The sequence below is a fragment of the Varroa destructor genome, unplaced genomic scaffold (assembly GCF_002443255.2).
Source record: "Varroa destructor unplaced genomic scaffold, Vdes_3.0 BEIS01000006.1, whole genome shotgun sequence".
NCBI lineage: Eukaryota > Metazoa > Arthropoda > Arachnida > Mesostigmata > Varroidae > Varroa > Varroa destructor.
The window spans coordinates 9338210-9351407 of record NW_019211459.1 but is presented as its reverse complement, the minus strand read 5'-3'; the positions used below and the strand labels follow the sequence as shown (position 1 = coordinate 9351407).

Below are 13198 nucleotides of genomic sequence, written 5' to 3'. Positions count from 1 at the left end.
ATCGAATACGACAAAGATGAGCTATGCCAGACGCTGAACGGAGCAGACGTTGTGTGCTTCTGGAAAACAATCGCCCCGTCTCAGCCATCAGCCACCGATCACTCTCATCCGTATTTTGCTTCAAGTCGAACGGATTCGTTCTGTCTCTCTTTCCGCCTGTTCCTTTCGTTCAATGCATACACTCTCTTAACATTTAAGAAGCTGTTGTACCTTAGTCAAAACAAGCGCAATTATCGTTGCTGCTGTTGGCGTTGGCGTTGGCGTTGGCGTTGACGCTGGTACGAACGGGATGTAATGACGCCAGTGACGCTGTGCCGCTGTTTGTCGGCTTTCATTTGGCGGCAGCGCTTGCCAAAACAAGTACAATGAGAAGCATCTGCAATTTGAAACATAACATAACGATGTACTTCTTGGCGTTCGAAGAATGGACAGAAGCAGGTGTTTGGGTGTTCGCATGGGAAAGAACCTCTTGACTACCGAGACTTTTCCTACTGCTGTTATTGCAGGTGTCCAATGCCCTTGGTGGGTCCTTATGCTTCGCCTCCCGTCGGTAGGGCGTCCAAAAAGGCTTTTGATACAAACAACAAGAATGATTCGATGTATTGCATGTAAATGAGGAGCTGGTCGTGTCCCTGATTTTCATCTACCACTGAAAGATATATAGCTCGACCGTTCCAACTTAAAGACGCGACGAAAATTTCGCTGAATAGGTTACGTCAATGCACATATAAATGTGACTGTTATCGCCCATGACGACTATGGCTGAAGTGTTTCGTTCGGTCGGGTTCATCTGTTTAAGTGATCAATTGCAATTGTCATGTAACTTCACTGTTATTTCCACTACAAGTTCTAACTGTTTTAAGAGTCCTGATGATACCAGCCGTTGCATTCGAATAAAGGTGCGGTGCGTTTGGTGAAATGATCACGGTGATTCACGGCCTGAATGGTCGACAAGAAGGTCACGGTGCTAATTGTGAAGATAATGATGACGAGGAGCAAGGGTCTACGACTATTTTACTCAAGATCATATCGGAGCTGTTTCTAAAAAAGTCTGCCTAAAACACCCTCCCCGTTGCAACTTGTTGCAAAGGCATTATTATAACTAAACATAAATTACTAAGAGATCAAATGATGTTGGCTTTCTACGTATGCACATCGACATAAAGTATATTGTATACGACGACCCTAAATATTTTAAGAAGTTTCAGAGCATGTTACGCAGGCTGAACATCGCAAGTTCTGAAATTATAATGAGGTATTCAAGTTGCCTAATGGATGTGCCAATGCAAAGTTCCGGGCTAGACTATATGCACACACAAATATATACGCATGCTAATTTGGTCCATATAATTAACAATGTGCTATACTCTCTAACTTGACGTATATTTGCTATGATACTTAGCATATACCTCTTCTTATTTTCATTTCTACACAAGAGAACAATAATCCTTGCTATCATTAGTATTATTATTATGCTATACATGTATAGCGCAGCCTGATTATACGATACGTCTACAGAAGAAATTCAGATAGTTTTTATTTTTGCTAGATTTACAAAAGATTAGGTGTTGTAGGATGACACGCCCTTCAAGCCCGCTCGATGGAAAAAAGCAGGTTCAGAGGCGACGCAAGACGTATGACGCGAGGTGAGAGCCGAAATTGCTATCACGCATCTGCTTCACAGAAAACTCAGCGAACCTTGCGGAGGCATCGTTTGGTACGGTCTTCACTGGAAAGGCTCTGCGTATTTCTGCTGCTTACACACACGATGGCTGGCTTCCGACCATAAAGCTGCTTCTACGTTCACACCGCCCACACAGCCATATGCAGACACAAACTAGTAATACAAGATGCGGTTGCGGCTGCTGTTAGTTTGCAAAGGTGCAGGACCGAAAAAAGGCAAGCATCAAAGATGCCGCTGCTGCAGGCCGTAGAGTATCAAAACCAACCAAAGCAGATCAGGCCAGAGTTGGCGGCCAGCAGATGGCCCGACCGTAACGTCCCCCCTATTCAGCTCTCTTCTACGTTCTCATCCCAGTAGATGCCCACTCCCGGATCGTTCAAATTTTTCAGGAAGTCCCGTTTGGCCTCTGGTTTCTTCTCCTTGTTCGCGAAGCCTGCAAGTCTTTTGGCGGTGGCTAGGCCAAGAAATTGATGATGGCGTCGCCTTGGCTTCTTAGTTATGACTTGAATTCGCGTTTTGTCCTATCTTCTACCACCGCTACCATTATCATCACTCCCACGTCTTTCTGCTGCAGGCTAACACCAATGCCGCTGGGCCCGGAGTAAGCAACGGACCAACCTCCTTCTCCTGCTGCTGCTGCCGCCAATGATGGTTGCCCAAACGGTGATGTTACTAATGGGCGCTAGCGGGTCAATGGGCCCTGAAGACCTCCATGTGGCTCATGCGGATGGGTCTAGAAGAGTGTCGTTTGTGGATATTACAGGAGCTAAGAGGATCTGGGGCAACCAGGGTAGGGGCCCGATAGTTCCCAGTTGGTTGGCTTTTTTTTTGGTTTCTCGTCGTTCATTTGGGTTATCCCCGCCCTACTTACGAGTTTCCACTCAGACCGTCCCTTTCCTCGATGCACACACTCCTTTTTCTTCCATTTAGGGTTGGAATCGTTGAGGCCTTTAGTGGTACGTAACCTGGCCGCGCCGCCGGAGGTTTTGGAGTTCGGCGTCCCCGAAGCCTCCGGGGGGCCCCGATGGATCTAAAGGTGCGGGGTGCAAAGCACAGGGCCACGGCGACTGCAACCATCACCACACACACCCTGCTCGTCTCTCACCCTCACCCTCATCGTTGACGTTGCGTCCTTCGTCTCTACTACTCCGCCCCATCCTCTGCTGCTACTGCTGCATTTCAATACACTTCCCTCTCGTTTCATCACGATGATCCAGCTAGCGTGCGCTGTCGATCACTCCTGTCGTTCGTCACTAAACAAACGAACGGGCAAACGCAACGAGTTGAAGTTGCGCCCAATTGCGAGTAATAGCCTCGATTGCTGCAGTGTCGTAGAATGTGTAGATTACGCCACACAATACAAAAAGGCCGGTAAAGGAAAAACAAAAAACAAAACGCAGCTGAACCACCGAAATATTTAGGCGCACGTAGATCTAGAATATGGCATATATAATAAATGAACGATATATTATGCTTTACCAACGTAATCACTATTGCATGCATTACGATATAGCATAGCTCTTATCACTAACCCGTTGGTTATTTAGTATATGAGCCTATTGCTCTGCAGGTCTGCATTTGCCTGCACCAGAGCATAAAAACACATGATCGCACGCACACATTCATGGACTTATCTACTATATGTTAGATGTGTCTCGATTATCGTACTCGTATTTGGCCTCTGCTGCCAACAAACCGAATAAGCAAAAGCTAGCGATGGCTTCTTTCGTGCAAGAGTTACGAACGTTGCAACTAGCACCATCGCTTTTGCCACAGTCATCAGCTCTGCCACTACCGTTGCTGCACCAGCCGCAGACGCTGCTGGCGGCGACGGTTTGAAGCCCCACGGAGCAAACCGGAGTTGGGCTGAAGCTCGACCGGACGACCAAGCTCCAAGGAGGGGCGTCAAGCAAACAGGATCCGGGAATAGCACCAGTGAGGGGTAGGCAGCGATGACTGAAGCTGGGGGGTGATTGGGAGAGGGTAAGATGAAAGCCCGTCTTCGGGGAAATATGGGATCCCGTTCGGGGGCCCTTCGCTGGCTCCTGCGGCGGCGGTCACAACGGGCCGAAGCCAAAGGGCCCATCGACAGGCGATGGAGAGGGAGATCAGGGGAACGACATGGATAGGGAAGAGGCAAAGGGGTCGCTTGTGGCGCCCTCGGAAGCCGCTCATTGGTCGGTGGGCCGCGCCGACGACCAATGGAGGCAATACCTTCCCAATATCGGCTTCGATGTGGGGGGCCCGCCTGGCGCCATCGGGAATTGTCTTCCCGCCCCGAGGGCCCGCCTTCGGAGCGATCGGAGGAACGTGGGATTTCGTTGGGGATTGCCTTAGGAATAACGGTGGGGCCCACTTCTAAAACGACTCCCGATTGGCTGTTCGTTCTGACGACGTTCGGTCGGTCGCTAGCTGTTCGCGGTACTTCAAAGTCTTTCGTTTTTCTCCTAACAGAAGGGGCCAGGTTCCTTTTCCGTCGGTGTTCCCACCGGTCTTGGTCGATTCGTCCGCGTGTGTATTCCTCTAGCATCTGTGGAGATCCAACGGTACCCCGCCGGTTCCTGTCTAGTATGGTGTGCTGCTTGATGAGAAGGCAAAGACCTCTCTTTTTGCGAAGCAAGAGGCCGCTAGGCAAATCCGAGCGAGACGACTCAACGAGAGAATGCGGAGCGGTCGAACGGCAGTTTGATGAAGCACTCAAACTTCAACGCGTTCGCCGGCATTAGGGGCGAATTTAGTAGCCGTAACTATCAGCGAAATGCCTCAGTCAGCCAGTAAAACCAGGATCGTTTGTCAAGTTTTGGGCATCTGGCTATCCTTCATAAAAAATCTCTATCTGTCATGAGTAATCACGATTTCAGAGATAGACTGTAAATTTCGCGTTTGTTCAGCACCATTTCTACATGACTACGTGAACAGTATGAGGTTTCAGAGAAAACTCGGCATAAATTTTAGTTTACACAAGAAGCTCACGGGTATTAATATACATAGACCCGTAAACATTTTTTGTAACAACGCCGAACCTAAATATCCTTGCATTACTTTTCTAGATATGAATTCTAGGAGAATAAGTGTCTAATTATATATGCGGTCAAGTCGCCAAAAGTTCTTCGAAAGTCTCTTAATAATGACGACTGTAGTGATACACACACGTATCCTATAATGGCGTTTACGAGGACACACGATCTTTTTCAGCTACTGAGATGCTCCGGCTGAAAATTTTCGGCAATTACGCACCCGAGCCATGACTTCATGCTTCCGACCTTCATGCTCGATACGCAAGAACGAATGTGACGTGTTAGACACTATCATTCTCTCGAAGGTGCATGCTGCGTTGAACTGAAAATTACTCGGAGCTCCAGGGCCCCGAACTAAACATACGAGACTGAGGTGTATTTAGATGCCAAATCAAGTTTTGTATTAGCGCGGCTGTTCCATGCGAACAGCGGGGCGGGAACAACGGGAAGCCTCTGCACCGCGTATTTTTATTTGGGTATGATTTAATCAAGTAAAAACTATTTGCAACGAACGTGTGGTATCTATTCAGGACGATTTTAGCCTAGATTCTTTACAGTCTAACGTCATTCCATATATCCTTACATAACTTAATGCAACAATCGTTCGCGACGTTAGGCTAATGGCGAAATAATCTTTAACGAAGGTCTAATTTGTCCTGATCAGTGTGAACCTTTAGAAACCGAATCGGCAAACAATACATACTATAAATACTGTTTTTTCCCTATATAGATCGGCAACATTGGTAGGCAGATAAAGGGAGAGCAGATTTTAAATGAGTATCTGAAGGTATTCGAGCTGTTAGAATGTATATGGAGCAGATTACAGGTGCAAAGGAACATCATATTGTTGACATGTCATGTATCATCAAAGCTTTAGCCTGTACATCGAAGCCTAACTATCAGTAGATTATCTGGTCATTTGGCAAAGAAGAAAACCACCATCGTTGCCGCTGCTCCTACAGGTCGCATTCGTCGAAAAAAAAGGAACAGTAATCCCATTTTATCTATATGTCCTTTAGGCATATACAACCGTTATAGTCCTTAATTCGTTGGTAAACCATTCAGATTTAGCTGCGAGTACATCTCTTGTCGCAAGCGGGCTCGTTACAATCGTTCTATGTCATACATTAGGCTATTCCGAGCCAAAAATTCAGAAGCGTCACCCTAACCCGGTTTTTTTTTTAGCTTATTACAATTACTGATACCGAATTCGTACTTGTTCTACATGTTTCAATCCAGCAATTTGATTTACGTTTATTTGCTTGGAGAGTACCACGACCCTAACTTCTTGAGGGGTACACATAATGTTGCAACTGCACGTAGAAGTATTCGACTGTATACTGGAAGTGCATATACACGATTGGTTAACTCCAGAGACACATATAATGCTACACGTATTTTTTTAGAAAAATCCTTTTAAAAATCTTATGTATATAAAGTGTTTGCTTTGTTATAGTCTGAATCCAAATGTATAATGATCACTTTCATATCCCAGTCCGGTTTAGAGTTCGATGGCCAAAGGCATTATGCGGAACCACTTACGTTAACTCTGTATCTAAGCTTCTGAATCCCTCACTGCCAACCTCCGCCGTTGAAGCTTTGGAAGCTCCACCGAATCCTGCGCCGCCATCCTGTCCATCATCGTCGGTGGAGAAGCGTTGGGGATAGAAGCCTCTGCTTCAGTATGCCAGAAAGCGATCTGCCAGCGGACCCGGCCGTGGCATCGCAACAACAGATTGCTTAGGACGTATCTTATATACTCTTACTATTATGTGTGCAGAGCACGGGGATGCTTAGCCATTTCGTCGTGCTTCTTGTTAGCCCGCGCGCAGCTTTAAACGTGTTCAGCAGAACGCAGGTTTTTCCGCAGAGTACGCAAGGTACAGTACTGAAAAAAAAAACCGTAGAATCGTCATTCCTCCAGATCTCAGATGTTGTTTTTTTGCCTGCAAATGCTCACAGCGGCTCGTGCGTGGGTTCCCGCCTTGTACTGCTCCAAGATTGCCGACATACCGTGAGATTTGGGTAGCCGTTCAAAAACCCTCGATGAAACCAACAACGATGCACTGCTAAAAGATTCAGAAGGAACTCCTGCCCCCTCGTAGATGGCGTCATTGCAGCACGACCGCAAGCGTGTGCGGGATGCTGAGTAGTGTGAGTTATATTACGTAGCGGTGAAAGGCGGCACATTGGAGCACTGCATGGGCAATGAAACCAGAGGTGGCGTAGATACTCCGTCCTGGAGCGAGAGGACCCTGCTCCTCGGAAAACACCAGAAGAGCTTCTGCTCTATGTCACGGAGAACCGCCTGACTGGCGAAAATTTGGGCTACGTTCAGCAGATCACGAAGTCTTACACCATCGAACCACAGTGCTGGCAGCATGACACCTTTGTTTGGACAACTCGTTCCACGTACAATCGATAAATCACGATGCACAGCAGAGGTCCTCCTACTTAGCCCGTCAACCGACCACTACAATGTTTCACAAAAAATGGCCTAAGAGGTTAATTTTTCTAGAATATTATACAGTCAATTTCGTATCAGCGTTGAGCGGCGTGTCATCAGATGGCCGAGTGACCTGTGAGTCGTGCGCTTAACGACAATTCCGGACGTAAAGTTAACTCGATAGTGTAGCTCAGCTACGGAGTTTTTGATTTTACGAATAATATGTAGTAAAACATGGCCAATCTTCTTTCATTCGGAACCACTGTAGTGTAACTTAATATATATGTTAAGTTCAATTCACGATTACCCCGTGAGAAAATCGGAAAAAATCGGAAAAAATAGGAAGTAGTATGTAGTGATTTTAAATATAAAATATTAAACCCTCTATCGTGCTAATCGACGGAGCACAAATCTGATATAAGCAAACGCTGAATTTAGTCCGTTAAGTGTGCATTGACATCAGTTGAATATACATAGCATTACATAAAAAGCAGGGCATCGAAGGCACAATAATAAAATCCACGCAGATCTTTTTGAGTAAAATCTAAAAAAAAAAAAAGCCTATTCGCTCTAAATAGGACCAATTGTAACAACTGTTACAAATAGACCGGTCGTAATCTCTAACTGTGAGATGTTAGTGGTTTCTTACATCAAATCATCCTAAGGAAGTGAGTCACAGAAAAGAAAAATGCGAAAATGTGTTTAAACTGAATGTGTGCTCAGACTCTTAATGTTTATATGTATCTGTAATAACAGAGGGTAGAAGGTTAATAACCTGAAGGTGATTAATAAACACCACGAAACCTAGCTAGGCCGCCGTCTAGGTTCAGCTCAGTCCAAATTACAGAGAGTTTTTATAGTACTATTGACTAAGCTGACTGGCAGCGATGGCGGCCGTGACGGCAGCTGTGGCAAACTAGAGCCGGTACGAAACTTCTAGCGTTTGACTCAACAGATCTGCGTAAAGTCAATGGATTGAGAAAGCATTCCTGAGTCGATTCAAGCATCAGTGCTTCCACTAACTGCTCATCCTAACGATGCTATCTAACCACGTAGACGTTAAAAGGACCATCTTTATCTCTCTAGACCGCAGGTACGTCATACGTACTATTCTCATGGGCCGAACATAGGAGTAGTTAGTCATACAACGAGGCCTGTCTATCTAGAAGAGAGGGCGTTCTGAAGAAGCCAGAATCGCTGGTTAGACGGCACTTTGAGCAACCGGCAGCAACGAGAGGTATATACAGTGTCGTTAAGCAATTTATTATGTTACCTTCGGTTGCTTTTTTATTTCTGCTCATTCTACTTGTTCACTTTGCTTTCTTTGACTCAGCACAAATTCAACGAGACGACGCTGCGTGCGATTCAGTGGGCGAGTTAGTGCGTCTGCACGCGTGCGTGCGTGCGTGCGTACGTGCATGCGTATCAAACAGTAATAGCCAGCTTGGTTGTTTTCGTTATAGTGTAAATTCACAGCAAAGGGTGAATGTACGATTGCGTTAAAGGTTGCTGTCTCCATATTGTCGCGCATGGCCGCTACCCTCAGATCGCGTATTCAGCTTTTACGTCGACCGGCTGCTTTGTCTATACTCCTGGCCCACACAAACCAACAAAGAGGCAGCTGATCCGGTCAGAGCATGCCACCGTCTTATTCTCCCTAACGGCTATTACGAACCGATGGTCGCTGGACTTTGGTATTTAGGGTAGATGCACGTGCTTTGCCAGTGACACTCGTGACGGCAATGATCGCGCTACTAGTGTCATCGGCTGCAATAGGAAGTCCCATAACTCAATCAACAAGATTGAGGCACGCCGGCTAACTAGAACTGTAATAGCTAGGAGGGATCCGATGGAATGCCGCTGTCTCCCACACAAATTACAAAGCCACGCACAGATTTCAATAGTTCGTTTAGCGGATGGACCATTAAGACTTGAGTGAGAGAGCTGAGTTCGTTACTACTAGCGGCTCTGTGAAGATAGCGTCGTCGGATCCTAGATCTTGGTTCAGCTATCCATCTCGATCTACCTGCCTGCTCTGTGTCTATACGCGTTCGACAACGATGCCGTAGATATAGCGGTGCTCAGGCTGATCCGACGGCAACAAACGATTCGTTATTACGATTTTAAGAATGAAAAGCGGCAGGAAAGGCGCTGACTTTTCAAAATCACCCACTCAAAAGGTGTAGAAAGGACCTATCGTTAGCAGAGCACCTTAGCTTTCAATGCTTTGAGCAACGAGAGTGCAGCTTGTCCTATCTATGGATTCTATGGATTTTATTTTCTGATCAATATAGCTGTTGGATGAGAGCTGCCCTGCATGTCACATTATGACTATAATATGTCATATGAAATGAGTCTGTCGATGACTTCTTTTTTTTTGCTGTGTCCAAGCAAAGAAGTGGGTGTTTTTCGCCCGCGTAAAACTCTCATGTCCGTCCCTTATGTTGGTTTGGTATTCTCGTTCTGATCATGAGTCGAGCGCCAGTGGATCTAAATATAGCTAAGTAGTGGCAAGGCGTTGATTAAAAAAGCAAGCCAATGGTTGAACTCTCGTTAGTAAAACCACAGTGAAATACGTATATATTTCACTCATTTCTTTGGTCCGCTCGCCACAACGACGATTTGTGCGCGAGGCTGCGTAAACGAAAACATTTGATATCGATGAACGACCATTGTCAGTTAGTAACTTGTGGGGCAGATAAACTGCTACGAAGGACAGTTCTGGCGGTAAAGTTATCACCACTCGTAATTTCCCCCATAAGTTCTCCCCAAAGCGTTGGGGAAGTCTGTTTTAAGCATATTTGATTTACCCCGCGATGAATGATAGCATGAATGCGTCCCCATCTTAGGTATCTGTAAGGCGGTACAGTTTAGAAATCAGCTTTAGACGCACATTGATCCCCCAATAAAAATGTGCGCAATACGAAAAGGTTATTCCTACTTTGGTTCCTCCAGATTGTTCTCACTGAGCATGTTTCCTTGTAGGTCCTTCAAATAATACTGTATAGTGACACCTGTCATAAAAGCAATAGTAGAAAATTTTTTTCTTAGATTAGCCACGAGAATAAGGCCCATGCAACAGTCTTGTGTGGCGCGAGCTTTAGCCTGTATACTTCATGCCGAATAAGCACGGAACTCCCAGCTGTGTTCTGAGCGCTGCTTTCCCAAAAAGCGAACGTAGTCGTTTGTGATGCATGCCATTCGCTCAGTGTTGTTCTTGACCATCACCGCCGTCGTTCGTGGGAAGGGCGCGCCTTTGCCTACCTTGCACTAAAATGGGGACTGGGGTGATCGCAGGCATAGATGTGGTATGTCAGTCGGTAACACCGAAAGTTCGTGTACCGATGTTAACACTTAGCTCCGAAAGAGGGCGCTGTTCACGAAGGGTCACCACCTTCTCAGTAGCGGGTTTACTAGGAAGAGAACGAACGGTGGCCGGGTGAAGAAATAGGCCTCGAGAACAGAACTCCCGTTGGTCTATTTTCCTCCAGTGTCACTCAGACTGGTAAGTAAGGGCCACATATTTACACGACCGTTCACGGGGTTTCAAAAGGGGCTCCGTGAAAGGGGGACTTTACAGCGTAAAGAGGACGCGAATCAGACGCGTACGTTATGCCTACGTGTCTTCATCGTAATCGAGCCCCGATTTGTGTCTATGAAAAATATTTGCGGCGAACAGGGTCATGAGCGTGAATAACCATAATAGTCGGAAAAGATCCGAAGGACCAGGCTATGATGACCGGTGCAGGTTGATTTGGAACGACCGACGAGGCCTCTTCGAGCGTATGCCGCGGTCGATTCTTCCTGGAGCATTGTGCCCGCACCCGCCCTTCTGCCGTAATATTCGTTGTGCAGCCGCGACAGTGGCAATACAAACCGGCAGTTCGGTCCATCTTTAATAGGAGTTGTATTGCCGATGACACCATCTGATAGCGCATAAATATCAGCTTCAAATTTGTGGTAAAGACGGCCACTACATCATCCCAGACCCATACCACGTCGCTCTCTCTCTCTAGCTAATATTTTCTCTGATATTCTCAAAGTGTGGCTTCGTAAAAAAACGCTGACCACGGTAGGAGTGCTTATGTTGCCCATGTTGATTTTTGGCGATAATAAAAAATACGAGTTTTTCTATAGCAATATTGATTTTAGCTATTGGAGAGGATAGCTTTAACACGAAAACAGTTTGGCGATGGCAAATCAGCAGTGATTGTCATAATATCGTCACTTGACTATTTCGGAACCATTCTACTATAACAAGCATTGTTAGGATCTTATCTTCATTCTCTGTAATAATCTTCTGATTCCAATAGCTAGCAATTTGTCGTTTTATTCTGTGAATTTGAAGATAGATATACGGCATTTCGCCATTCTATACGTACCTCTATTTGTTAAGTCATACCAGTTACAAGTATGGCATAAAGTACACTATTCATATAATTGCCAGAGAAACATTCTGTTACGTATAGAGAAAAATGGATACGTAAATTGTTTTTTTTTTTTTGTATTTAAAGTCGAGAACAAAAGATTTCATAAAATTATATTTGTTCAACATGCAAATGATTTGAAGATAACGGGCCAGCGTTATCTTCTGGTGCCTGTTTTTTTTTTCCTGTAAGACCCGGAACTTCCCTTAAACCGTATTTTCTACACAGCGAAATAAAAATCGGTTGTACGATGGTACTGATATATTGCCCATTGCCGAATCGTTTATCATGTCGCTGTTGAACGACACCAAACGAACATCCGTCCCGGGAAAATACCATTTAGAAATAACAATTAAATCTCACTAACGCGTATTTCTCTTGTCTTCATTATTAGAATATGAGTAAACCTGCGATATATTTTGTTTTTCTATTTTCCTCGTGTCATTATCGTCATCTATGGCCATACAAAGGAGTAGATTAATCAAACTTACAGCAAATTGTGAAACGCTTTATATATAACAAATGTATGGAAATCAATTTAGTGGTAACGTTAAGTACATCAAAGTTGATTTTGGTAAGTTAAAAATACATTAGCTCAATCTGGGATTGTCTGCCTAAGGGAAACTCGCAATTTCAGGGTAACAACAGTTGCGATATATACCTTGCAACGCACTCATCAGTTAATCAAGCGGGAAAAAGTGATTTTGTCCAGGACTGACTTTTTCTCTTTAGTTCTTTTCAAAACGTGAAACATCTCAAGAAGCATGCAAAAAAATGCATCTCGATGCAGTAATTAAACGCTAGGGTCAGAGAGGTTCTAGGCTGAGTCGGTCAACGGCCACATATGCCTATCTTGCATGGCTTAATCCTAAAGGTGTCTACATATACTTTGTCGCGCAAGACATTATTCTAGAAGTGGTCAAATGGCCACCTACTTCTCGCTCCAAAACACGAATAGACAGCAAAATTCATCCCATCATGCTTACGACATATACGACTAGTGACTTGGCCAACATCTATACATATGTGCGTACATTTATATATCCGTACGCGATATCCGTCTGTAACGGTGGTCATATTCTAACGTGTCTATGTCTGTCCGCCGGCCAACTTGCCTGATTCGTCATCGTCTCCCATGGTCGTTTCGCGGCCGGCGAATACCGTGTTCCGTACTACTTTAGCCTACAACAGCCAGCTACAAGCAAAGCAGAGCTATAATGTAAACGAATCATGATGATCTGCTTCTATGATCTCATTTCAGTTTCTTTTCGTAGGATGGCAGCAGACGAACAAATGAGACGGCCGGCACTAAGACCCCCGCCACCGCCTAGAATCAAGGACCAGCTAGAACGATAGGAAGACGGCCACTGCTGCTGCTGCTGCTGCTGCTGGTGAACTCGAATGTCGATCAGCAAACAGCGCACCAGCAGTAGCAGTGGGATGAACCGCCGCCATGGAAGGGGTCGCGGGACAAGTAAGTGGGGATATTAAGGCGTCGGGGAGCGAGCGTAGAGGGTCAACGTGGACATTCAGAAAAACGGGAACGACAAAATCCTTGAGAAAGAATGAACTCCATTCAACGAAATTAGGAGGAAGGATGCCCCCAGGGAAGAATTCCGCATTT

The 13198-nt window shown here is 45.4% G+C and overlaps 1 protein-coding gene across 4 annotated transcripts in view; it reads left to right on the top strand.

Moving 5' to 3' along the window:
- LOC147754830 (uncharacterized) overlaps positions 1 to 13198 on the top strand; it is a 141078-nt gene that overhangs the window by 41163 nt on the left and 86717 nt on the right. Inside the window, exon 3 of one of the 4 annotated variants that reach the window (XM_086992299.1) lies at positions 507 to 12062. The exons of the other annotated variants lie outside the window; for them this stretch is intronic. Coding sequence (XP_086848425.1) covers positions 507 to 616 — 110 coding nt within the window. The 3' untranslated portion in view covers positions 617 to 12062. Of the gene's footprint in view, positions 1 to 506; positions 12063 to 13198 lie in introns of those variants that run through there. 4 annotated transcript variants of the gene reach the window in all.